The sequence below is a fragment of the Bos taurus genome, chromosome 11 (genome assembly GCF_002263795.3).
Source record: "Bos taurus isolate L1 Dominette 01449 registration number 42190680 breed Hereford chromosome 11, ARS-UCD2.0, whole genome shotgun sequence".
Lineage (NCBI taxonomy): Eukaryota > Metazoa > Chordata > Mammalia > Artiodactyla > Bovidae > Bos > Bos taurus.
Genome location: NC_037338.1, coordinates 104,631,184 through 104,657,676, shown reverse-complemented (window position 1 = coordinate 104,657,676; position 26,493 = coordinate 104,631,184). Strand labels below are relative to the sequence as shown.

Genomic DNA, 26,493 nt, shown 5'->3' with positions numbered 1-26,493 from the left:
GCTGTACTGACTATGCCAAAGCCTTTGACTGTGGATCACAAGAAACTGTGGAAAATTGTGAAAGAGATGGGAATACCAGACCACCTGACCTGCCTGTTGAGAAATCTGTATGCAGGTCAGGAAGCAACAGTTAGAACTGGACATGGAACAACAGACTGGTTCCAAATAGGAAAAGGAGTTCGTCAAGGCTGTATATTGTCACCCTGCTTATTTAACTTCTATGCAGAGTACATCATGAGAAACGCTGGACTGGAAGAAACACAAGCTGGAATCAAGATTTCCGGAAGAAATATCAATAACCTCAGATATGCAGATGACACCACTCTTATGGCAGAGAGTGAAGAGGAACAAAAAGCCTCTTGATGAAATTGAAGGTGGAGAGTTAAAAAATTGGCTTAAAGCTCAACGTTCTTCAGAAAACGAAGATCATGGCATCCGGTCCCGTCACTTCGTGGAAAATAGATGGGGAAACAGTGGAAACAGTGTCAGACTTTATTTTGGGGGGCTCCAAAATCACTGCAGATGGTGATTGCAGCCTTGAAATTAAAAGACATTTACTCCTTGGAAGGAAAGTTATGACCAACCTAGATAGCATATTCAAAAGCAGAGACATTCCTTTGCCAACAAAGGTCTGTCTAGTCAAGGCTATGGTTTTTCCAGTGTTCATGTATGGATGTGAGAATTGGACTGCGAAGAAGGCTGAGCACCGAAGAATGGATGCTTTTGAACTGTGGTGTTGGAGAAGACTCTTGAGAGTCCCTTGGACTGCAAGGAGATCCAACCAGTCCATACTGAAGGAGATCAGCCCTGGGATTTCTTTGGAGGGAATGATGCTGAAGCTGAAACTCCAGTACATTGGCCACCTCATGTGAAGAGTTGACTCATTGGAAAAGACTCTGATGCTGGGAGGGATTGGGAGCAGGAGGAGAAGGGGATGAAGAGGATGGGATGACTGAATGGCATCACTGACTCGATGGACGTGAGTCTGAGTGAACTCTGGGAGTTGGTGATGGACAGGGAGGCCTGGCGTGGTGCGATTCATGGGGTCGCAAAGAGTCGGACACGACTGAGCCGCTGAACTGAACTGAACTAAACTTAAATTGAAGAAAGTGGGGAAAACCACTAGACCATTCAGGTAGACCTAAATCAAATCGCTTATGATTATACATTGGAAGTGAGAAATAGATTTAAGGGCCTACATCTGATAGATAGAGTGCCTGATGAACTATGGACGGAGGTTTGTGACATTGTACAGGAGACAGGGATCAAGACCATCCCCATGGAAAAGAAATGCAAAAAAGCAAAATGGCTGTCTGGGGAGGCCTTACAACTAGCTGTGAAAAGAAGAGAAGTGAAAAGCAAAGGAGAAAAGGAAAGATATAAACATCTGAATGCAGAGTTCCAAAGAATAGCTAGAAGAGATAAGAAAGCCTTCCTCAGCGATCAATGCAAAGAAATAGAGGAAAACAACAGAATGGGAAAGACTAGAGATCTCTTCAAGAAAATTAGAGATACCCAGGGAACATTTCATGCAAAGATGGGCTCGATAAAGGACAGAAATGGTATGGACCTAACAGAAGCAGAAGATATTAAGAAGAGGTGACAAGAATACACAGAAGAACTGTACAAAAAAGATCTTCAAGACCAAGATAATCACGATGGTGTGATCACTCACCTAGAGCCAGACATCCTGGAATGTGAAGTCAAGTGGGCCTTAGAAAGCATCACTACGAACAAAGCTAGTGGAGGTGATGGAATTCCAGGAGCTATTCCAAATCCTGAAAGAAAATGCTGTGAAAGTGCTGCACTCAATATGCCAGCAAATCTGGAAAACTCAGCAGTGGCCACAAGACTGGAAAAGGTCAGTTTTCATTCCAATCCCAAAGAAAGGCAATGCCAAAGAATGCTCAGACCACCCCACAATTGCAGTCATCTCACACGCTAGTAAAGTAATGCTCAAAATTCTCCAAGCCTGGCTTCAGCAATATGTGAACCGTGAACTTCCTGATGTTCAAGCTGGTTTTAGAAAAGGCAGAGGAACCAGAGATCAAATTGCCGACATCCGCTGGATCATGGAAAAGCAAGAGAGTTCCAGAAAAACATCTATTTCTGCTTTATTGACTATGCCAAAGCCTTGGACTGTGGATCACAATCAACTGTGGAAAATTCTGAAAGAGATGGGAATACCAGACCACCTGACCTGCCTCTTGAGAAATCTGTATGCAGGTCAGGAAGCAACAGTTAGAACTGGACATGGAACAACAGACTGGTTCCAAATAGGAAAAGGAGTTCGTCAAGGCTGTATATTGTCACCCTGCTTATTTAACTTCTATGCAGAGTACATCATGAGAAATGCTGGACTGGAAGAAACACAAGCTGGAATCAAGATTGCCGTTAGAAATATCAATCACCTCAGATATGCAGATGACACCACCCTTATGGCAGAAAGTGAAGAGGAACTAAAAACCCTCTTTATGAAAGTGAAAGTGGAGAGTGAAAAAGTTGGCTTAAAGCTCAACATTCAGAAAACAAAGATCATGGCATCCGGTCCCATCACTTCATGGGAAATAGATGGGGAAACAATGGAAACAGTGTCAGACTTTATTTTGGGGGGCTCCAAAATCACTGCAAATGGTGACGGCAGCCATGAAATTAAAAGACGCTTACTCCTTGGAAGGAAAGTTATGACTAACCTAGATAGTATGTTGAAAAGCAGAGACATTACTTTGCCAACAAAGGTCCGTCTAGTCAAGGCTATGGTTTTTCCAGTGGTCATGTATGGATGTGAGAATTGGACTGTGAAGAAGGCTGAGTGCCAAAGAATTGATGCTTTTGAACTGTGGTGTTGGAGAAGACTCTTGAGAGTCCCTTGGACTGCAAGGACATCCAACTAGTCCATTCTGAAGGAGATCAGCCCTGGGATTTCTTTGGAGGGAATGATGCTAAAGCTGAAACTCCAGTCCTTTGGCCACCTCATGTGAAGAGTTGACTCATTGGAAAAGATCTGATGCTGAGAGGGATTGGGGGCAGGAGGAGAAGGGGACGACAGAGGATGAGATGGCTGGATGGCATCACTGACTCGATGGACGTGAGTATGAGTTAACTCCGGGAGTTGATGATGGACAGGAATGCCTGGCGTGCTGTGATTCATGGGATCGACAAGAGTCAGACACGACTGAGCGGCTGAACTGAACTTCCTGTTTGTCTGGAAGGAAACAAGATGCTGAAATATTCTGGGGCTCTGAGGCCTTAAGGAGGCATCAGAAGTTACTTTTCTTGGGTGGCATTAACTGGCCTGGCTGAGAGGATGAGGCTGAGCAGAAGTAAGGAATAGCAGCGGCCAGTGTTGGGGCCTAAGAAGTGCAGACAGGCCCCATCTTGCAGCCAGCCTTCAGGACAACGCAATAAGGGGTTTTTTCTTTGAAAAACTTTTTATTTTGTACTGGCGTAGGTGTAGCCGACTAATAGTGTTACAACAGTTCCAGGTGGATAGCGAAGGGACTCAGCCAGACATATGCACGTAACCATCTCCCCCAAAGCCCCCTCCCGTCCGGGCTGCTGCATAAGACTGAGCAGTTCCTGGGCTGTAAAATAGGTCCTTGTCCGTCAATCGTTTAAAGTACAGCAGTAAGTACAGGTCCGTAAAGGGGTTACTTCTGCCTCCATGTTCCAGGGGTAGAGAAATGAGAGTCAGAGAGGGCAAGTAGCTGGTCCAAGGTCGCACAGAGAGCCGGCGGTGGGCCTGGGGTTCCTGTTCCCCTGGGTGTGCCTTACTCCAAAGCCTTTCCTGTCCAAGGGAATTCTGCGGCAATCCAGTGGTTAGCACTCGACACTTTGACCACAGTGGCTTGAAATAAGGTCCCGCTCTCCATGGAGCTTGGCCAAGAGCAATTTTTTTTGGTGAAAAATAAAAAATAAAAAAATGCTTTTCCTCTCCTAACCTGCCTGTGTCTCAGCTCACCTGGCAGAGCAGGTGGGTTTCACCTGAATGTCTCATCTGCTTGAGAGCAGAGCCCTGTGTTAAGAGAGACTGTAGGGGGCTTCAAGGATAGGAGTGTAGCAGTTGATTAATGATGTCTGTCCGGGCACCCGCAGGGTGAGAGGTGATGTGTGTGCCGTGGGTTTGCTGACTCCCTGAGCTGGAAAGTGGAAAGCTTCATGATGCAGAGCACAGATGCATCCCCACTGTTAGAAAATCTACATGGAGCTCGTGGAATAAAGGTACTTGGGTTGTGAGTACAGCCACAGTGTAGTGACCTCTCTCAGTGTTTAAAAGACACGGCCCTGCCCACTTTGCCTCGTCCAACCTGTGCCCCTGACCCTGGCACTCCCCTGATCTGGGAAGGGTCCTCGCCAGCCACCCCTAGGGGTGAGCAGACAAGCTCTTTCTGCCAGAGAATGGAGTGTACACAGCTGACAGGGTCCGTGTGAGGCTGGTCATGGCAGCAGGGTGTCCTGCTGGTAGGGGTGGGCTGGCGCTCCGTCTCTGGGTCCTGCAGTCACATCTCAGCCTGGCCTGGAATTTTCTGTGATCAGTAGGGTGGGGGTCGGAACTGTCGGCCGTCGGGGGTCAGTTAGGAAATCAGAGCTCGGTTCCAGCACCCCGTGGGATCTGGATCAGCTTCCAGTTCCGCTGTGTTGTGGAAGGAATTCCTGGCTGGAAGTCTGGCTGGGTCAGTGAGGGTCCCGGTCCTGCTGGGGGCACAGGCGTCTGATGGCCTGCGGCTTTTCCCATGACCTGAAGATACACATCTGTCCTCCTTCCTTCTTGTCACGTGATGCCCGGTGGGGGATGCTGTTGTCATGGTGATGGGAGGGAGGAGGGGAGCCCATTTACAGAGAGGTCGGGCTGGGCCACGTCACAAGCTGTTGGCAGGAAGCCGCAGGTGATGGGGACCCCTGGTCTGGCAGATCTGCCTTGGGACCTCAGACACGGGGCCATGCAGGTCTGTGATGGAGCTGGGCGGAACCCAGATCTCCAGCTCATGGCTTAGTGGCTCCCTGTGCTGGGGGATGCATAGGGGGCGGGTGTGGGTGTGGCCCCCACCTCCACCTGTTGCTTCTTTACCCGGATCACGCTGTCCTGTTTGTGGACCTGTCCCGTTTCCTCCAGTTTGGGAGCTGGGATCACCTCCTATCAGTCTCCGGATGGCGGTAGGGGGTGACAGAGCCGGGGTTCACCCACCCTCCCTTAGAGGACGTCCTGCAGGGGGTGCGGTGCCTGTGTTCCTTCCCGCGAGCCCGGCTGGGCCCAGGGCTCCGCGTCACCCCCGTCTCAGGCCCTGGGCAGTGGGGCTGGCTCCGCCCCTTTTCTGGGAGTCAGGCCCAGGTTCGTTCTGCAGTAGTGACGGGTGTGGCTGAGCCCCCGCTTTCCCTGTGAACCCCCTTTTCCTCCCCGTGAGTTCTCCCACAGATTCCCAACGGCCAGGAGCCCCCTGTCTGCTGGTGAGGACCCTGGCCGCCCCCACCACGCTGGGAATCTTTCTGACACCCGGTGCCATCTCCTAATCCCCCCAGGGGCATCGTAGGGTCACAGGGTTTGCAGGGACCCTGGGCATCCCCCAAATACAGAACTGGGAGGTCTTCATGGAAGAAATAAAGGGTCTCAAGTCCAGAAAAGTCTGGGTTCGCACCCTGACCCCCATCTCCTAAAGACAGGCTCTCACGCTCCACCAGGAGGCACACAGCGGGGCCCGGGTCCCCGTGTCTGGGCCCCCTGACGTGTGAAGGCAGGACCGTGACTCAGATGGAAGCTTCCCGCATCCCTGACCTGGTTCCCTCATTCGCCAGCAGGCACTCCGGGGCCTGGACGGAAGAGCCGAGCTCCGCGGTGCCTGGGGCCAGGCTGGGCGTGGGGTCCTCCCGCTCGGCATCTGCACATGAGGGGCCCTGTCTCACACACCATGTCGTATGCACCTGTTTCCTTCCATGACCCACTCACCGCCCCCTGTCTGTCTCCGCAGGCCCTTCCCCTCGGAGGAGACCACGGAGAATGACGAGGACGTGTACCGCAGCCTGGAGGAGCTGGCAGAGTAAGGAGCCGGCGGGGGACGGGAGGGGAGGGGGGCTGGGGGGTCTCCCCGGGACGGGAGCCCACCTCAGCCTTCTGCGCGGGGCTGGGGGTCGTGCTCCCCCCACCAGAGGGTTGCAGTGCTTCACCCACGTTCCCGTGGTGGCGTGGCTGCAGCTTCCTCCCTAAGGCCAGGCGCGAGGAGGGCTGGGCTTTCAGTGCTGCCGTCGGGGTGGGGCTGGGCCCGCGCCTCCCTGGGCTGGCGAGGCCACTCCGGGGAAGGAAGGCGCTTTTGCAGAAGTTGGGCCCCCGGGAGCACAGGCCACGATCAGGGGCGGCTGGTGATTCAGGGTTGTCTCCCGGCCTGACGCTGGCCGGGGCTGGACTGAGGCTCCAGGCTGGGGCCTCCTGGAGCCACCGGGATGTCCCCCTTCCCGAAGCCTTGGTCTGGCCTGCCTCTGTCCCCGCCTTTCCCTCTCCGAGGACTGCCTGGGCCGTCACGTGCAGCCTGGCCCGGCCACCCCAGCAGCCGTGTCACCTGAGGGATCCGGAGCCCTCCCCAGGGACTGGCGGGAGTCCCTGGGTGGGGGCTCTTCCGGAAGAGAAGGTTGGCTTCTGCAACGTTGGCGGTGGCCTGGTGTGGGGCCGTGTGGCCTGCTCCACGTGGCTGGCGGGGGACCGAGGTGGAGAGATCACGGGTTTGCCCGGGCCGTGGCAGGGGGCCCACGTGTCTCACGAAGTGGCGGGCCCACGGCCCTCAGGCCAGGCGACAACCTGCCGAGGAGACTCGTCCCCGTTTGTCGGCAGACGTTCCTCTGTTCCCCGATAGCCGGCCGCTGCTTCTGGGGAGCCTCGTGGCCTCCTTCTCCTGCGTCGTACGGCTCACACTGAGTGAGAGCTGTGGTCACAGCGGGAGTGCGACCCCTGTGCACTTGCTGTGTCGAGACCCCAGTTTGATGCCCCTTGACTCCACCTGGGGCTGGCTTTGTGGATGTGGGGCCCGGGGACCCCGGGGGGGCCCCTGCCCAGCGCCGAGCGTCAGGCCATTTCTCCAGAGTCACCCACAAGCCAAAGTTCGGGCTCCGTGTCCTCCGGAAACATGCCTCAGGGGTCAGCAGAGGCTGCGGGTCCCGGGACAGCAGGGCCCACCTTGTACGGCCTCCGGAGTACCCGCCAGGCCCTCTGCTCTGCTGCTGCCCCCGGGGGTCCCTGCCTGGTCCCGGGGGCCTGTCCAGGTTTGAGGATTCCTGTGCGGTGTGTTGGGCGCACACCCGTCTCCCCCTTCCTCCCCCAGTTCCACTGCTGCCTGACCCCTCAGACCAACACACAGGATGGAACTCCCGCACGGGAGGCTTTGCGCGGTTCAATAACATTATTCCGTGACATTAAGAGTGAGCCTCCTTAATCCAATGAGTTCCGTATGGCGCCCGTTATTGCAAACGTAAATCATACGTTACAGGGAAGGGGGATGGATTTGAGTCTTTAACTTGCGGTTTCGTCCCAGAGGCTCCAGGTTAATAAATTTTTCATGCTTTCCCCGCCTCCCCTTCTCCTTTCACTGAAAATCAAGATTTCCTAGCGTCTTGTCTCTGCGGACTTGGGACTCATATTTATCCATTATGGCAATTTACATGACATAAACAGAAATGTCTTTTCTTATCTGGCCTCTCCTGGGGGCGGGGGCCGGGCGGTGGCCTGGATCTGATGCCCAGCGGTGATGGGGAGCAAGGGGGTGACGTTTCCAGCAGAACTGGCTCATTCTTTCCTCTGGGCTCTGACCAGGTGTTGGAAAGTATGGTCACCTTGTGTCTCTAAGGGCCCTGCTGCTCCGCCAGACCTCAGACGCTTCACAGCTGTTCGGAGAAAGTCCGGCCCCGGCTCCACGGGTGGCTGGAGCCCCGTGGAAGGTCTGGGGCCCCAGGGAGGGACCGCCAGGTGTGCGCGGCCCCAAGAACGCTTCCGTTCTGTCAGTGGGTCGTGTGTGCGTTCAGCCAGCAGCTGGTTACTGCGCACTTTCGGGAACTGCAGAGGGAAGGAGAGACACCCCTGCGACGGCCGTGGCGGCACTGTCCAGGAGAAATCAAACACGAGTTGCCTGGTGATTGTTAATTTTCTAGTAGCTGCATCAGAAAGAGAAAAAGAAACGGGTGGCTCAGTGGTAAAGAGTCTGCCTGCCAACGCAGGAGATGTGGGTTTGATCCCTGGGTCGGGAAGATCCCCTGGAGTAGGAAATGACAACCCACTCCAGTACTCTTGCCTGGGAAATCCCATGGACAGAGGAGCCTGGCAGGCCACAGTCCATGGGGTCACAGAGTCAGACGTAACAGAGCGACTGAGCGTACACAAGTGAATTTTAAGAGTGTAGTTTTATTGGACCCAGCGTATCCAAAATATCCCCTAGTTCAACCCGTGATCGTTGATGTAAGAGGTGGCTCACAGCCACATGTGGCTCAGCGACCCTGTGTGGGCAGCCCCCGTCTCAGAGCCACAGCAGTGCTCTGCGGGCTCTGTGTGAGTGGACAGCACTGAGCTGAGATTATGTTCTCAAGCACTCAGAGCTCACTTCTGAGATCCTTGAAGAGTGTATCATCAAATAATAGAGCAGCTGGCCGGAAAAATTAGCACAAAATATTGCCACTTAAAGGAATGCTCTGTCAAGCAAACTGAGCCTCAGATGAGAGGCCTGTTTTTAAGCTGCCCTGATGATTGGTGCCTTGCATTTGCCTGATGGCTCATCCCTCCCGCTACCGCCTGCTTCTTTCCAGGTGCTCCCAGGGGCCTGGAGCCACCTGCCACAGCTTCTCAGAGCTGCCCAGCTCCTGGGTGGGCTTGCAGTTAAGTGTCTGCCCTAGAGGAGCCCCCCGCCCCCTGCAGGGCTGGGAGCCAGACTTGCACACAGGAGAAAAACATGTAAGAGATTGTTGACCACAGGAGCTCAGAGTAGGGCCGGGTGGACGCCAGCCTCAAAATCGGGAGGCTTCTGGGAGGAGGTGACACCTGAGTCTTAGAGTCCAAATGGGAAGTGGCCGGAGGCAGGGCTGGCGTCCCAGGGGAAGGAGCATCCTTGCTAAGGCCTGGCAGGACGGGTGGCCCCCGAGAGCGGGAGGTGGGGCGTAGTGAGGGAGAGCAAGACAGGATCCGCCTGCCCAGGACCCCAGGCTCCCGTCTCAGAGACGTGGCCTGGTATCGCCCCGTGGAGGCACAGCAGGCTTGAGACACTGCAAAGTGTTGGCAAGAAATCAGAATTACCAAAGCTCCCTGGGGCTCACTGGGAGGACCACCCTCACACCTGGGAAGGCGTGGCCCACATCAGAAGGCCTGTAGAGACCCCCAGCCAGGTGTGCTTCAGTGCTGGTGGTGCCCTGCGAGGAGAGGGGGCCCGGAGGTCGTCCTGGCGGGCTGGCGACGGAGTGCCATGCAGCCCAAGCGTCCGCCTTGGCCGCGCGCAGCTCTTGTGGCGGCCTCCTGTCTCTCTGGGCACGATAGCTCCTTCTCAGGGCTCACTTCCTCCCTCCCTGGGGTCAAAGCGTTGGCCCAGGTCATCCGTGGACCCTCGAGCTGGAAGGAGCCGCAGTTTCCTGATCTAGGAGCCCGCTCCTGGCCACCAGGAAGGTTCCCTTTCCTCGGGATTGAAGTGATTTTCAGGCTTGAGCAAATCCATTTGGACATGGAAGGGGACATAATTCATCCTCAGATGTAGAGCTGCATGTTTTATCGCGTCATAAAATGACTTCACAGCTTTAAATGTGTCATGTTAGCCTTATTGGGGTGATTTTTTGAAGATGCATAAAATGTAGGAGTTTCTGAGTCAGGGCACCGCGAGGGCTTTGGGCATGCTCTGGGAGCTGGTCTTCCTCATCCCTGGGGAGCGAGGCAGGGGCCACCTGCTGGGAGGGCGGAGGCCATGCTCCTCTGGCCAGCCCGTCCCTGCATTGGACAAGGACCTGTCGCTCTGCCCTAAGTGACCCTCAAACGAGGGCAAGCCGAGGCCCACCCCTCCCAGCAACCTGGCTGGCCGGCCCAGCTCTCCCAGCTGCGACGAGAATTCCTTTATGCTCAGGCCACCTTGTATGAAAGGTCGGCGTCGAGCAGGAGACCTGCACATGTGGGGGACCCTCCAAGTGCGAGGCATGGATGTGTCCCTGGGTTTGGGGGCGCCTCACGTTTCTCTGAAAGAATTGCTTCTCCGAGGGGACAAATCTGGCTTCGCAAAAACAGCCCACTCCTGTAGGATGCAGACCCCACCACGGCCCAAAGTGGGCTGACCATAGGCCCCCCAAAGTGGGGGTGTCCGCGGCTGCCCTCTTCCCACAGCATGGGGACAGGCAGGGTGCCCCAAGCCCTGGGTGCCTGGGAGGCCTCGCCCTGCCCTGCCGCCTGCCTCCTGGAGCCAGGGACACTGGCTCCAGGCTGCTCGGGGGGTGACGGCCGGTCATAGGAAGGCCTCGTCTCTCCTGTGGTCCTTGCTGGACGGGGCCACCCTGGGTGCCGGTTCAGCGGCCTACACCTCTGGCTGTTCAGGTTTTCGTCTGTACAGTAAGCACTTAGGGAGTGCCGACTGTATTCAGGGCAGGTGCGGTCCTGGGCTGGCATCTCCTTGGCAGCATGTGGTCCCTGCAGCCCTGTCGGGGGGCTCTCACCCACTGCTCTCACCCACTTGTAAATCTGGAAGCCCAGCCTGGGCTATGGGACTGGCAGGATGGTGGAGCTGAAGCCAGTGTCCACATGGGACTGGCAGGATGGTGGAGCTGAAGCCATGTCCACAGGCACATGGGGGTCTGTCCCCACGCTGAGCCCAGCAGCTAAGGGGCAGAGTGGCTTTGAAGTGGGTCCCACTTAGAAGTCCTGGCCATCCCCCACGGTGGCTGGGTAGAGTCCCATGCGACCTGGCCCCTGCAGTTCTCACTCTTCAGCGCTCCCAACCCCACAGCAGCTACCCGAGCAGTGATGACCGGGGTCAGACCTCAACGGGCCAGGAGACCAGGAGGGCTTCCTGGAGGAAGGGGTACTGCGAGAGTACAGAAGCTGCAGAGGCTTTGCTGAGATGTGACTTAGGAAGCCTGCCCCCACCCCCACCAGGCCAGCCGCTGCCTTATTTGGGGCTGGGGTCCTGGAGACGCGGGGGGTTGGCTGTGTCTGTTACTTGGGACCCGAGGGCCGGCTGTCTGGGCCCCAAAGTCACCATGTGGGTGTGTGCAGCCCAGTGGCCCCCCTGCCCTGTGGTCTAGACCAGCTGCCTGACGCTCCCTGCCCTCCCAGAACCGGCTGCTGGACGGCCGGGCAGGGCAGCCCATCTACACCCTGCCCAGTGAACAGGCTCGTAGCTCCCCCACCTCCTGGCTACGGAGGTGGCCGGCGGGCTGACAGCCCTGAGCTCTGCGCGGCTTCCTGTCCTGCCCTCCAGGGATGTCTTGACCTCGTGGCTTCTGGGTCCGAGCTGTTTCACAGGCCCTGCGTGCCCTGGGTGTCCAGGGCATCAGTGACCTTGAAGCCCAGCACCCCAGGAAGGAAGCATGTTCATTCTCTGTGCTGGAGTGAGTCTGAGGGGCCTCCCAAGTGCCCGCAGAGCAGATGCCCCGTGCCACTCTGCCCTGGCTAGATAGTCAAATCACACAGGCCAGCAGACATGACACAGACCTGGATGGATTTTTATTTTTAATACCTAGTTAAGCACGAGTCCTTTCAGGACCAAGGCTGTCGCAGCGATTCTGTGCTCCGATTTAACAGTCTCCGCAGGGTGCAGAGGCCGATGTGGAGGAGGTAGGCATGCACTGTGCTCTTTTCAAGAAAAAGCGGGGACCGGCTGGGCAGTGGCCAGGAGGAGATGTTTGCAGTCTGTCTAGTGAAGGCCTCTTCAAATCGCTTTCCGGATGCTGACTTCCGGACCCCCTGAGGATAGAGACGAGGCCCCTTGTACGTTACTTCCCCCATGCGCAGCACAGACTCGACACACAGTAGCCCTTAAAAAATAGTGCTCAAAATATGAAGAAGCCTAACATGTTGGACTTAAGTCTAAAAAAGCCCTGTCGTGTACATAATATCTGCTCTATTGGTCACCAAAGTCTAATTCATCCTATAAAACCCAGCCCAGAGGTCACCTCCTCCAAGAAGCCATCCCCAACCCCAGAAGACTGAAGGAGGTGCCCCTTCACCAGAAGATGAAAAGTCCACCTGGGTCGGTGTTGTCATTGTTTTCTTGCACTTGGGGTTCCCCAGGCCCCCGAGGTGAGCTCCTCATGAGGGCCACCCCGAAGGGAGCAGAGCAGAGAAAAGGCAGCTGCTTGAGCTGGGCCCTGCACACCGTGGCACAGAGGATGCGCCCAGGGGCCGAGGCCCTAACATCTGTTACTGTTATATTCAGGAGCCAAGCAGTGGTTCTAGGCAGTTCAGAGGGCCCCCTGAGTGCAAGGCCCAGTGCCTGAGTGCCACCCATTATCTCAGCCTTCAGGGCACTGCAGGGTCACTGGTCCTGTCCCTGTTTTGTAGTCCAGTTCAGTTCAGTTGCTCAGTTGTGTCTACTCTTGCGACCCCATGGCCTGAGGCACGCCAGGCTTCCCTGTCCATCACCAACTCCCGGAGCTTGCTGAAACTCATGTCCAATCAAGTCATTTTGTAGTTGGGGAAGTTATGGCTCAGAGTGGGTAAGTGATTTGCCTGAGATCACACAGCACTCTTTACTTGACCAGTTCAGTTCAGTTCTGTTCAGTCGCTCAGTCGTGTCCGACTCTTTGCGACCCCATGAATCGCAGCATGCCAGGCCTCCCTGTCCATCACCAACTCCCGGAGTTCACTCACACTCACATCCATTGAGTCAGTGATGCCATCCAGCCATCTCATCCTCGTTCGTCCCCTTCTCCTCCTGCCCCCAATCCCTCCCAGCATCAGAGTCTTTTCCAATGAGTCAACTCTTTGCATGAGGTGGCCAAAGTACTGGAGTTTCAGCTTCAGCATCATTCCTTCCAAAGAAATCCCAGGGCTGATCTCCTTCAGAATGGACCGATTGGATCTTCTTGCAGTCCAAGGGACTCTCAAGAGTCTTCTCCATCACCACAGTTCAAAAGCATCAATTCTTCGGCCCTCAGCCTTCTTCACAGTCCAACTCTCACATTCATACCTGACCACAGGAAAAACCATAGCCTTGACTAGACGAACCTTTGTTGGCAAAGTAATGTCTCTGCTTTTGAATATGCTATCTAGGTTGGTCATAACTTTCCTTCCAAGGAGTAAGCGTCTTTTAATTTCAAGGCTGCAGTTACCATCTGCAGTGATTTTGGAGCCCAAAAAAATAAAGTCTGACACTGTTTCCACTGTTTCCCCATCTATTTCCCATGAAGTGATGGGACCGGATGCCATGATTTTTGTTTTCTGAATGTTGAGCTTTAAGCCAACTTTTTCACTCTCCACTTTCACCTTCATCAAGAGGCTTTTTAGTTCCTCTTCACTTTCTGCCATAAGGGTGGTGTCATCTGCTTCTCTGAGGTTATTGATATTTCTCTCCCGGCAATCTTGATTCCAGCTTGTGTTTCTTCCAGTCCAGCGTTTCTCATGATGTACTCTGCATAGAAGTTAAATAAGCAGGGTGACAATATACAGCCTTGACGTACTCCTTTTCCTATTTGGAACCAGTCTGTTGTTCCATGTCCTGTTCTAACTGTTGCTTCCTGACCTGCATACAGATTTCTCAAGAGGCAGGTCAGGTGGTCTGGTATTCCCATCTCTTTCAGAATTTTCCACAGTTTATTGTGATCCACACAGTCAAAGGCTTTGGCATGGTCAATAAAGCAGAAATAGATGTTCTTCTGGAACTCCCTTGCTTTTTCCATGATCCAGCGGATGTTGGCAATTTGATATCTGGTTCCTCTGCCTTTTCTAAAACCAGCTTGAACATCAGGAATTTCACTGTTCACATATTGCTGAAGCCTGGCTTGGAGAATTTTGAGCATGACTTTACTAGTGTGTAAGACGAGTGCAATTGTGCGGTAGTTTGAGTATTCTTTGGCGTTGCCTTTCTTTGGGATTGGAATGAAAACTGACCTTTCCCCGTCCTGTGACCACTGCTGAGTTTTCCAGATTTGCTGGCATATTGAGTGCAGCACTTTCACAGCATCATCTTTCAGGATTTGAAATAGCTCCACTTGACCAAGGAGGGACTAAAACCCGGAGCCATCTACTGCTTGGCCTGGTCAGGAGCCTGGGCTTCATCCTTGTGAACAAGTCTGAATGGTGGGGAGATTCTCCTGCTGCTTCGAAAGAATCCCTGAGAAAGAGGGGCTTCTGGCAGGAAGCACACAGCCGGGCGAGCCCGGCCCGCTCTGGGAATCTCGCAGCCACGGTGGTGCCGTCTAGAGGTGCCCCTGAACGGCTTTGCAACCGCGGGGACCGTTTTGCCCTCTCAGGCCCTGCTCTTCGCCCCTGTAGGGAGCCCGCGTGTTGGGTGAGGGTTGGCTGAGGGCGGGTGAGGCCTGCCTCCTAGTGTAAGCAGCGCCTTGCCTGTCTGTCTGTCCCCACCTGCAGCCCATCCAGCCCACAGCCGGCTTCCCCAGGCCCTCCAAAGCCCACTCTCCTTGCCACCCCGCTGCCCCCTGACTGATGTGGACGGGGGTCAGGAGATGCCGGGCTTGGTTTCCTAGTAACAGTTTAGTGGTGGTCAGGGATCTTGCTGCTCAGCGTCAGACGGCCCGGGGCTGAACGCACATCACACTGTCAGTCACGGCGGTGGAGGCAGAAAGCAGAGAGTCCGTTCTCTCTTCTGTGATTTTCCGCACGTGGTGGGGGGTGTGGGGGAAGCTCTTCTAAGCAGCTGACTTTCTGTACCAAAATTGACGTTGGCGGGCGAGGCTCCTGGGGCAGCGGGGTGCGGGCCCGGGGTCTCAGCGGGAGGGGAGGTTTCTGCTGTCTCAGGGAGGCAGCAGGCCAGGCTCAGGGCCTCCTGGAGGGTCTCGGGCCATTGTGAGGGCCAGAGTAATTGTCAGGATTCAGCATCTGCCAGTACAGCTGCTGCCAGAGTTTAGGGGGAGAGGGGAGGGGGCTGCCCAGCATCCACATAGCATCCAGCTGAAGAGGGCTCTGGGGTCTCACGGTGGCCTGGGCGCGATCCGGAGGGGTGGGGGCCTCCTTGGCTCTGCCGTGGCCTGGGACTCCTCTGCTCACACTGTCCTCCATGCTCTCCTGGACAATTAGACAGAGAAGGGCGATCGCTGAAGCCCGCCGAGGACAAATCCGTGCTGACACTCGCCTCCCAACTGTCTGATCGGATGTGTTTCAGGATATCTGATGACTTTGATGCTGACAGCGTCTGTTTATCGAGCAGGGACCACCGTGCTAAGTGCTGTCTGCTTGACCTTCTCCTCCCCTCGTGGGGCCACTAGTGAGCATCTGCCGTGCTTGTCAGCTCCGTTGAGGCCGATCCTTCCAGCGACTCTACCTTATCCCCCGTTTGCAGGTGGGGAAACTGAGGCCTAGGTTCTCTTCCCCAGAGCTGCAGAGCCCCGCCCAGGGCTGAGAGTCCATCTCGGACTCGCCTGACTGCTTCCCCCCTAGGGGGCTGCTTTCAGGAGAGTCAGGATCCACGGTGAGAGCCTGAGCTGGAGGAGAAGGGGGCGCGCCAGCCCTGTGGTCCAGCGTCGCCTGAGCGTGGTCGTGTGCACAGACCGCCGGAGCGTGGTGGGGACGCTCGGTTTCTCCGTGAAGCGCAGCCTCTGATAGCTGGGAACTTCCAGACAAGGCTCTGTGGGTCTGCGTGATGCTGAGAAAAGACTCAGGCTGGAACTGAGATGGCCTGACACGATAGAACTCGGCCTGGGTGATTGAAAGTCCCTTCCGGGTTTTTTCAGGGCCTTGAGTTCCTTTTCCAGGACCATAGGAGGTGGGACTGGAGTTTAGGTCAAGTGCACCGGGCTCTGATCCTGGCCTCTGCCCCGTGGGATGGTTTGTAGGGGCCGTGGGGTGCCGCTGAGCCCCGAGGGCCAGGGCATAACTGGGTGGATCCAGCTCATGTTACAGGAGAAAATAGAGACCAGGATCCGCGCCCCGTTGGGCAGGTCACCGCCCTGCGCCCCAGGACCCTTCAGACCCTCGGGGGCCTCATGTTGCACCCCTCCCCCTCCTGACCCAACACCTGCCATTGCCTTTTTCTCCGTTCAGCTCCCGTGGCCGTCAGATGCACTGGGCCAGCCGGGCCCAGCAGTAACTCATCTGTGTTAGCAGATGCCCAAGGCTTGTAATGTATCTGCCCTCTGCCTGCTCAGGAGACTCACACCCGGAGGCGATGCCTCAGCTGAGAATCAGCGGGGCAGTGGTGGAATTTCCATGCAGTGTTGGCCAAAGGGACAGAGTGGTTGGAGACCAGAGCTTGTCACCCCACGCAAGTGACACCCCTCCAGGTTAGACAGGTCTGCATCTCAGACGTAACCGCCGCCCCCTCGGTCTCCCCACCTGGACTGTGAGGCCCGTGGACAGTTAGTTCGTTGGTGCCTCTGTGTCCCCTGGATTCCGGGAGTCACCTACCAGTGCGGACTCGGTCTTAGGATAAGTGTAGATTAAAACAATTGAATCTGATCATCTTTTCATCTTAATTGCCAAGTTGAACAAATATATGTAGTTTTACCTTTATGACTTTTTGCTTTTTAAAAAAACTCACTTCTTAAAAAAAAAACAAAACCAAAACTCACTTCTTTGCTGTTTCTTTTATTTCCCCCTCTCCTGGAACATGCAACGTGCACGAAATGAAGTTTCAGTGCTGCTGTTTTATAATTTCGTGTAATACGCCCAAACCTATGTTTCTTGGTGCTCATCGATCTGAATTAAATAATGGCTGGGGAGTATCTTCATAATTGAAAAGACCTATAAATGTGGAGAGCAGGCTTATGAGCGTCCTCATGGCTCGATAACGAGGCCTTGTAAGCGGGGGTAAAGTTAGCACGTTAAAGGTGTGAAGCAGATTATTTGCCACTCAAGCTTGTCTGTCTGTTTTTAACTGAGGTTGCGCTGACTTACAGAGCTGGGTTATTTTGAGGTGCCAAGGACTGTGCTTCAGTGATGCATCCACGCGTGTATTTTTCCAGACTCTCCCTTTTGGTTGTTGCAATGCTGAGTGTAGTTCCCTTTGCTGCACAGTAGGCCCTAGTTGGTTGTTTTATATATAGTGTGTGTAGCTCTTAATCCCAAACGCCTAATTTATCCATCCCTCCCACAAGTTTTCAACAGGTTCTGGATAACAGACATTTTGCAGAATGGAGAGAAGTGACCGTGTCTGCATTTTTGAGATTTTTCTGTCCCGAGTTCAGATGCCGGAACACAGCTCTCCGTCTGGTGTCCCTGGCAGCCTATTTTTAACCCCGGTGCTCTGAGTGAATTAGAAGAGATGAATGTGGTGCAGGAAAATTGATCCTGCCTGAATGACTGTTCCTTGTCCGTATTGATTTTGAGGAGGAGGAGCAGCTGAGTTCGTGGCGATGGACACGTGTTGGGGGACCACAGAGGGTGGGTGGGTGGGTGGGTTCCCGGTGTCTTGGTCTCGTGGTTCTGTTCCATCGTGAGTACAGAGGAGGGGGCAAGGGACGGTATCATCTCACCCTTACCTGGAGGAACCCGCTGTTTCTTCAGGAGCTGCTGTCTGTGGTTGGGATCGAGAGCTTGTAGTCCTTTACCCGAGGGAACCCCCAGTCCACTGGCGTGAGGTGTCAGAGGCAAGAAATTGAGGCTGGTAGAACAGTCAGAAAGTTCGGTGGGGAATGCTGGAGGGGAGGAGCCCACAGACTCAAACCTGCTGACAGAATCCACCTAAGTCCTGGGTTGACCATTAAACCTCACATACACAGGAGAGGCCCTAAGATTTCCAGCAAAACATGCAGCGGCTGGAAATTGAATTAGCTGTCATTTCAGCTGCTGCCCACAGCAGGGAAGATAGAGCTTGAAGTTTGAGTCCAGCCAACCAAGTAGACTGTCAGAACAAATATTACTCTTTGAAAGAAATAGTGGATCCAGGATCTCTGTAACGAATCATCTGTGATGCCCAGTGTCCAATAAAAAATCGTCAAACAAACAAAGAAACGGGTGTAAATGAGTCCCACTGAAGGAGAAAAACAATGTCCAGGGGAATCGCTGTTGAGATGACTTAGCTGTCACAATTAGCAACTTTCATTATTTTGATCAGGGCTTCGAGGAAAATATGTGTCAAGTGAATGAACAGATGGGGAGCCTCGGTAGAGAAATAGAAATTATAAAAGAGGACCAAATGGAAATTCTAGAACCTCAAAGCATGGTAACTTAAATGAATAGTCAGTGGATCAGTTTAGCAGAAGACTGCAGATTGCAGAGGAAAGAATCATTGGACTTGAGGATAGTTCAATGGATGGCATACACTCTAAGTAGCAGGAAGAAGAGAAGATTGAAAAATATGAACCAAGTCTCAGACATGTGGGACAATATCAAGTGTCTAACAGGCATAATTGGAATCCCAGAAGGAGAAGAAAAAAAACAAATAAGGCAGGAAAAAAAAACTGAAAAAAACAGTAGCCTCAAGCTTCCTAAATTCAACACCTCTGTGGCAAACTACAAAATGTTGCTGAGAGACAATCAAAGACCAGATAAAGGAAGGTATACGCTCTGTTCATGGACTGGAAGATGGTCTTGGTAAGATGTCAGTTTTTCCTGAATTAGACTATAGATTTACCACAGTTCTGTTATAATTCCAGCAGATTCCTTTTTTTTTTTAATTGACAAAGTTATTGTAAAGTTGATACAGAAATATAGAGGACTTCAGGATAGTCTAAAGAGTCCTATAAACGAACAGAGCTGGGGCTTCCCTGGTGGCTCGGTGGTTACGGAATCCACCTGCCGATGTGGGAGACATGGGTTTGACCCGGATCCAGGAAGACCCCACGTGCCGCAGAGCAGCTAAGCCCGTGTGCCACAACTGCTGAGCCCACGTGCCACCTCTGCGGAAGCCTGCTGCCCCAAGGCCGGCGCCCTGCGACAGGAGAAGCCCCCACAGGGAGAAGCCCACACCCCACGATGAAGGGTGGCCCCTGCTTGCTGCACCTGGAAGAAGCCTGTGCAGCAGCAAAGACCCAGTACAACCAAAAATAAACAAATAAAATTACCTGTCAAACGGTTAAGGAGAGAACAAAGCTAGAGAGTTTACACGACCTGATTTCAAGCCTTCTGTAAAGCTTAAATTAAGGCAGAGTGGTACTGGCATAATAATAGCTGAATATAGTGATGGGCCAGGATAGAGCATTCTAGAACAGACCCACACACATGTAGTCAACTGGCTCTTGTCAAAGGGATCCAAGCAACCCAGTGGGGAAAAGAAAGTTTTCAACAGATTGTCCTGAAACATCTGGGTATCCACACAGGGATGGGAAGATGAACTTCGAGCCCTGCCTCACACCGTACGTAGATACCCAGCTGAGATGGATCAGAGACCTAAACAAAAACACTGAAACATATAGATCTTAGAAGAAGATACAGGCGAAAACCCTTTGCAACCTGAAAGAAAGCAGAGATTCTTACGTGAGGCCCAGAGGTTTCTTAGATGTGATACAGGATAGAGTCAGGACACCATAGAAGAAAAACTCAATAAGTTTCATTAAAATGAAAAATGGATGTTTATCGAAAGACACCATGAAGAAAACAAGTAGCCATGCCAGAAACTGGCGGGGAGGGGGCGGATTTTTTTAAAAAATATATCTGACCAAGGACTTGTATGCATCATATATAAAGAACTCCTAGAATTCAAAAAGAAGATGGCAACTAACTTTCAGAAATGGATAGAAGTCTTGAGCAAGCCTTTTACATAGAAAGATACACAAATGTCCATAAGTACGCAGAGAAGTTGTCAACATCATTAATCATTGCAGGGATGCAAAATAAAGCCACAATTCTATCTCACTACTTACACACTAAATCTAGTGGCTAAAATTAAAAAGACTGGAAGTTGCCAGAGCTGGAAAGAACTGGAGTAGCTGTCGCTCACGCACACTGCTGCTGGTGGCGTAAACGCTGCAGCTGCTCGCTTTGGGAAAACGCTTGGCAGTTACTGATGAAGTTAAATGGGCTCACCTCCCCTTTGGTCCAACAGTTCGACGCCTTGTGGAATTTCATTTCCAAAGGAAATGAGAGCATATGTCCACCAAGAAAAAGGCAAATGCTCATAGCAGCTTTTATTTATGATTACCGGAACTTGGAAGCCGCCCAAATGTTCATCAAAAGGAGAACGGATGTCAAATTGTGGCACATTCATGCAGTGGATTGAGACTCAGCAATAAAAAAGGGATGAATTGCTGATGGAGGCAGCAGCCTGGATCTAGGGGCATGATGTTGAGAAAAGGAAGCCGGGCCCAGAAATGGACATGACACACCATGCTATTGATGTGACATTCAGAACAGCCGAAGAGAAAATCTGTGGTGAAGAGCAGCCAGAGGGGTGGCTAGGGGAGGGGATGATCAGGAAGGAGAGGAACTTTTAGGGGAGATGAGAATGTTCTTTAATGTCATGGGGTGTGGGTCCCCTTGTCAAAATGGTACAGCTGAGGTACATCTCAGCCTACACGCATGCCTGCTCAGTTGCTCAGTCGTGTCCGACTCTTTGCAACCCCGTGGACTGTAGCCCTCCAGGCTCCTCTGTCCACGGGATTCTCCAGGCAAGAATACTGGAGTGGGTTGCCATCTCCTTCTCCAGGGGATCTTCCTAACGCAGGGATCGAACCCGCGTCCCCTGCAGTGGCAGGCGGACTCTTTACCCCTGGGGCACTGGGGAAGCCGCATCTCAGTCTGCACAAACCCTAAACGTGGTGGGAGCCTGCGTTACGGCACTCCACCCTGTGCTCAACAGGCAGCGGGTGCCCTGCAGAGAGCGGTGCATGCCTAGCTAAGCGGGTGGCGCCAGAGAGGAGGGTGGCAGAGGAGGGGCTTGTCCCTCAGCACCTTTCCTAGGACCCCGCGGTCCACACGGGGACCCTGCAGGTCCCTGCCTGAACCCAGGACCCAGGCGGCCGAGGCTGCAGGAGCCCCGCTTCCTTCAGGGGCAACAACTGGAGGGGCAGGGGGTGATGCGTGTGAACATGAGTGACCATTCCCAAGGCCCACCTCGGGGGACAGACACCCTCCTCTGCCTTCTTGTTGGTTCTGATGGGAGCTGGGGGCTCTGTCACTGTCTGGGTGCTGATTTGCACCCCAGTTCTCGGGACTGCCGACGTCCAGACACGCAGCTTGCTGTGGAGGGTGGAGGGTGGGCGGGAGAGGGCAGGAGGGACAGGGCTGGCCGAGCTCGGCCCCCACCCCTCCCCGTAGCCACCGTGGAGCCTCATTATGTGACCCTAATCTGTGAAATGGGAGGCGCTCCCCGCCTCCCAGGCGGTGTTGAGTTGAAAAGCAGATGTGTGTTTTTCGAGGGCCCGCATGTGTTCTGACATCCTGCCCGCCCCTCCGTGGGTGGGTGGCTGCTCACGTAAGCTTTGGGGGGTCCGTTAGCTGGTGCAGCACTGTGCGATCCGGCGGTGTTCTCTGCCCGTCTACTGCTTCCCCACACCTGGAGAGGTTGTGAAACATCAAGGGAGGTCCCCTAGAGCAGCCGCATCCCGCCCCGCCCCCTGCCCATAGCTGCAGGGGCCTCACCAGGATGGGCGCTGGCTGCCCCCGCCCCTGCAGAGGGAAGTCTGATGCTTCTGCTCACTGCCCCATCACAGTGAGCTCGGGTGGCGTCCAGGGCTCCGGGGAGACCAGCCCCTCTGGCTGCCTAGGTCTTCCCTAGAACGGCACAGCCTCCTCTCTGCTAGGTTTGCAGAGAGCTCTGTCCTCCACCCCGGAGGCCCCCGCCCGCAATTGCCTCTAGAATGGCAGCTAATATTCAAGAGCTCGGTTTGGGACGTGGCCAGAAACCCATTCATACGAGCGGCTGGTGTCGTTTCTCCTCGCTCCTCTCCCGCTTCCACTGACTCGGGCAGTGGTCCACCTCATCCTGATGCCTTTCGGAGAAGAACTTGGCCAGCCCGCCTTCAGCCCGGCTGGGTGGGCTGTACCCTGCAGAGAGGCGCATGAGGGGCTTGCTTGGGCCTCCGTGGTGAGCTGGCCTGCTGAGACCCCAAGGACAGACCCCACAGCAGGCTGAAGAGCTGGCCACCCCGGGCCCAGTGGCGCCCCAGGCCAGAGTGACCCCTGGGGTCAGGAGTGGGCTGTGTGTGCCAGGCTTGTGGGGACTGTTGGACAGTCCCATGGGCTCATTTGCTGATTCGGTGAAAATTTATTGAGCACCTACCTTGTATCAGGCATGGAGACCAGAAGGGATTACAAAGTTGGGTTTCGTCTGGGGGTGAGACAGGCTTACCCACAGGCATGTATGGAATAACTGGAGGTGCCGTGAGAAGAGAGTCCTTCGTATAAGAGCGCTGGGGAGAGTCCGGGATGGCAGACTGGGCGGAGGTCCCGGAAGGCCTCTTGGAGGAGGTGTCTCATGACTTGATTCTTGCAGATCAGAGGAGATGACTTGGTCAAGCTCATGAGCGGAAACAAATGCTTACTGAATTATAAATCAAGCAGTAACTGCCTTGTGTGCGTGCTCAGTCACTTCAGTCGTGTCCAACTCTTTCCAACCCCATGCACCGTAGCCCACTGGGCTCCTCTGCCCATGGGATTCTCCAGGCAAGAATTCTGGAGTGGGTTGCCGTGCCCTCCTCCAGGGGACCTTCCCAACCCCGGGATCAAGCCTGGATTTCCCGCACTGCAGGCGATTCTCTACCGCTGAGCCACTGGGGAAGGCCGGTAACTTCCTGGCTCGTTTGGAAAGGCACATTGCAAGCTTCGCGTCCCTCTCGGCTTGGCTCCCTGACCTCTTGGCAGGGAAGATGTCCATGTGCCTGCGACTTCTGCACTTTGACCTTCACACTTGGACTGCAGGGGCTGGGGAGACTCTGGGCTAAGCCGAGAGCTTGCAGGGCTCCAGCTCCCGGGTGTGGGCGCGGGAAGGGCATTTTTTGGTCCCCAGAGCTGGGCACCACCTGTTAAGGCAGCATCTTGCCCCCAGCCTCCCGTCGGGTATCCCCAGCATTTACTAAATGACTGGGATGGGTGTGCTTTATCGTGGTGGGAGACCTTCCAGAAGGGCAGCAGGCAGAGCCCGAGGCTGCCTGAAATTGAGATCCCAGAAGCCTCGGAAGGCAGGTGCTGCACCCCGTCCCTGGACTGGGCGATGGAGGCTGAGAGGGAGATGCTCTCGGTGGCCCCGACGGCCTCTCCTCTCCAGGAGGCCCCCACGGGCTGGCGACCCTGGTGGCCATGGCTTCAGCCCCCCTCTGACCCCCTCTACCTCCCCACAGTGAGCACGGCGTGGGAGAGGACATCTATGACTGCGTCCCGTGCGAGGATGACGGGGACGACATCTATGAGGACATCATCAAGGTGGAGGTGCAGCAGCCCATGGTGAGCCTGCCTGCCCCGCCGCACAGACTCCATGCTGACCCCACAGCCGAACCACTGAGAGGGGCCCTGGGTGCCCCTTCTTCCATGAAATGCTCCTGGGAGACTGGGAGGTGCCACCCTACCGCCCCGGGCACATTGCCGTGGAATTCCCCCCCAGAAGGCGTGCAGGACCCTGAGTCCCTCCTGCCCGGGGAGCCTGGGGCAAAGACTCGGCGCTGACCTCACGCAGCTGGACCCTTGCCCTGCTGTGTGGAGGCACGAGATGCCGTGGGCTCAGTCAGCCGGCCGGGCGCCTTCCCGCACAGGGGTGTTCATTTCCAGCCGTCGGCAGTCACCCCTCGATGCCTGTTTGTGCAGCTGCTCAGCTGGGGAGGGGATCCTGCCGGGCCAGGATGGGAGACAGGGACCCGGTGGGGTGGACCCCAGCCGCCTTGCACCCCTAGACACCCGGGGTGGGCGAGATGCCCCTTGACAACTCTAGAGGCTCGTGCTGCCGTTTGCTTTCACCAAAGAAATGCGGGTAATTTCTCCCAAAGCAAGTTTTGGTGTTCCCCTCAGTGTGGGGGTGAGCACTGCTGATGCAGAATCAGGACTCTCTGAGGCCTTGCCCTCTGCCGGGAGGCGCCGAGACGCCAGGCAGCCAGCTCACAGCCCCAGACTCCAGAAGAGGTTTCTCGTTTTGCCCCTCGAGGGTCTGAAGGTGGATTTTCTTCTCCACAATCACCAGGAATCTCGCTCTAAAGAGTCAGGGGTGTGTTTGTGACCCCAGGTCTGCCCCTCCATCCAGGCAGTCCTGGGACGTGGGCTCGGGGGACTGGAGGTCTCCCCTTTGCCTCCCTGGAGCTGGTCTGAAAGGCTGGCCTGCCTCCCGCATTTGGCAGCAAGCTGAGATTGGGGCCCGCTCACTCCCCAGGCTTTGGAAGCTCGGTGTCCGTGGGTCAGGGAAGGACATCTGGGTGCAGTGGCCCATGTGGTTCTCTGGGGGCACCCCCCCAGCTGGCTCCTGAGAGACCCCATCTGCCCCTGGCCCACAGAAACCCCAGGACCCACTGCTGTCTCTGGTCCTGAAGGAACATACAGAACCCCGGGCATCTGCAGGGCTGGGGGGATGCCTGCCTGTGTCCTGGGGACAGGCTGGCATCCCACCTGCCCAGCGACGCTTAGCTTTCCAAGGCTTGGCGCGGGGCTCACACCGGTCCACCAGGCAGGGCGGACCTCCTGCCACATGGCAGGTCCTCAGAGACAAAGCAGCTGGCTTTATTTCCTTCCCCATCATGTCTGGAGCTATCTGAACAGTCTGAGTGGAAGGTACAGGGGATAGTGATGTTTCTAGAGGAAGATAAAGCCAGGGCATGGCAGGTGCCACTCAGAGCCTGGCCCGGGATGGGGGAGGTGTCACTCGCTCAGTCCCAGTGCTGACCCCCCTATCCTAGTCTGTCCCCTATCCCAGTCTGTCCCCTATCCCATTCTGTCCCCATCCCAGTCTGTCCCCTATCCCAGTCTGTCCCCGTCCCAGTCTGTCCCCTATCCCATTCTGTCCCCATCCCAGTCTGTCCCCTATCCCATTCTGTCCCCATCCCAGTCTGTCCCCGTCCCAGTCTGACCCCGTCCCAGTCTGACCCCATCCCAGTCTGACCCCGTCCCAGTCTGTCCCCATCCCAATGCCGTCCTCCCGTCTAGCCGGGCTGGCGTTCAGCGGGTGGAGGGTGTGGCATGATCCCTGGGTCTGGTGTCTGTGTCAGCGTGCTCCCTGAACTCCCCAAGCTCGGCTTGAGTAAGAGCAAGCACTGCTAACTGATCTTTCTGCTTGTTTCCCCACGCTTTCAGATTAGATACATGCAGGTAAGTGGCAGGCAGAGGGGAGGCCCAGGCTCAGCTCTGCCAGCACCGTCTTCCTGCACCTTCAGGAAGCCTCAGTCCCTTTGCAACTACCCGAGACCCTCCCCAGGGAGACGCTATCGGGCTCCACAGTCTGAGATGCAGCTTTAGGGGGTCGTGGACCCTGAGCACCAAGCTCCCAGGCTGAGCAGGGCTTCGGGCTTTGGGAAGGAGCCTGGGTCATGTGCCCACTTGACAGGCTGCTTTGGAGTGCTATGGCCCCAGCCAGCCCCCTCGGGGCCCTGGGGCGTTTCTTGGAAAAGAAGGATGACGTCAGGGCGGGTTTGAGTCCAAACGGCCGCTGTGTTGCCCGTCCAGTATTCTCTCAGCCAAAAACCTGAGGAGAAGGCCTGGGCCGTCCACAGTCGCCCCGACAGTCATCCGCCCTCCGCGGCTCCTTCCCCGGCCTCTGTGGCCGCGTTATCTTGCTCAGTCCCGCTCCAGAGGCCCCCCCTACAGGGGCCTGTCCCAGGGACCCCTGCCGGTGGGCTCTGAGCTCTGCACAGTCGGAGGCTGCTGGGTATTTGGAACGTGTGGCTCTGCCGGGGATTGGCCCCTTTCTCCAAGGCACTAACAGTCTGGGACGGTGGATCGGTGGACGTGGGTCCCCGGGAGCCGGTCAGTGCCTCGCCCCGTGCGCACAGTAGGCGCTTTAAGCATGTGCCATCTGCTGTAGGTGCTGCGGGGTGGCCAGGCTGGTGGAGACCCGTCCCTTCTGTGCTGTCACCGGTCCTCGGGGGCATGCCAGGCCTCCTGCGCTGGCCTCAGCATCCCCGTCCCCAGGAAGGCGGGGAGGGGCCGCCCCCCATCGCACCCGCTCTGCACGTGGCGACCCCCCAGCCGAGCGGGGGGCACGGCAGGGTCCTGGCTGACGTCCTGTGTCCTCCCCTAGAAAATGGGCATGACAGAGGATGACAAGAGAAACTGCTGCCTGCTGGAGATCCAGGAGACGGAGGCCAAGTACTACCGGACGCTGGAGGACATCGAGAAGGTGGGCGCGGCCGCCGGGGCCCCTCCCCAGGCAGGAGCGCAGGGCAGCGGTGACGGGCGGGGCGCAGGCCCTCTCAGGTTTGCGCCCCTGCCCCCGCCTGTCCGGAGGTCGCCCTCACCTGTGCTGGGTCCTCGGGCCCCACGCAGGCTGTGGGCCCCACGCAGGCTGTGGGCTCCGCCCAGGCCAGTTCCCTGGG

General features: G+C 55.6%; 1 protein-coding gene across 9 annotated transcripts in view; it reads left to right on the top strand.

Moving 5' to 3' along the window:
- The window catches only part of VAV2 (vav guanine nucleotide exchange factor 2), a 188,285-nt gene that overhangs the window by 120,361 nt on the left and 41,431 nt on the right, over positions 1-26,493 (top strand). For all 9 annotated transcript variants that reach the window (XM_024999665.2, XM_059891906.1, XM_024999661.2 and 6 more), the window contains 3 exons: positions 5,964-6,032; positions 23,326-23,428; positions 26,199-26,297. In XM_024999665.2, coding sequence (XP_024855433.1) covers positions 5,964-6,032; positions 23,326-23,428; positions 26,199-26,297 — 271 coding nt within the window. The remainder of the gene's footprint in view (positions 1-5,963; positions 6,033-23,325; positions 23,429-26,198; positions 26,298-26,493) is intronic.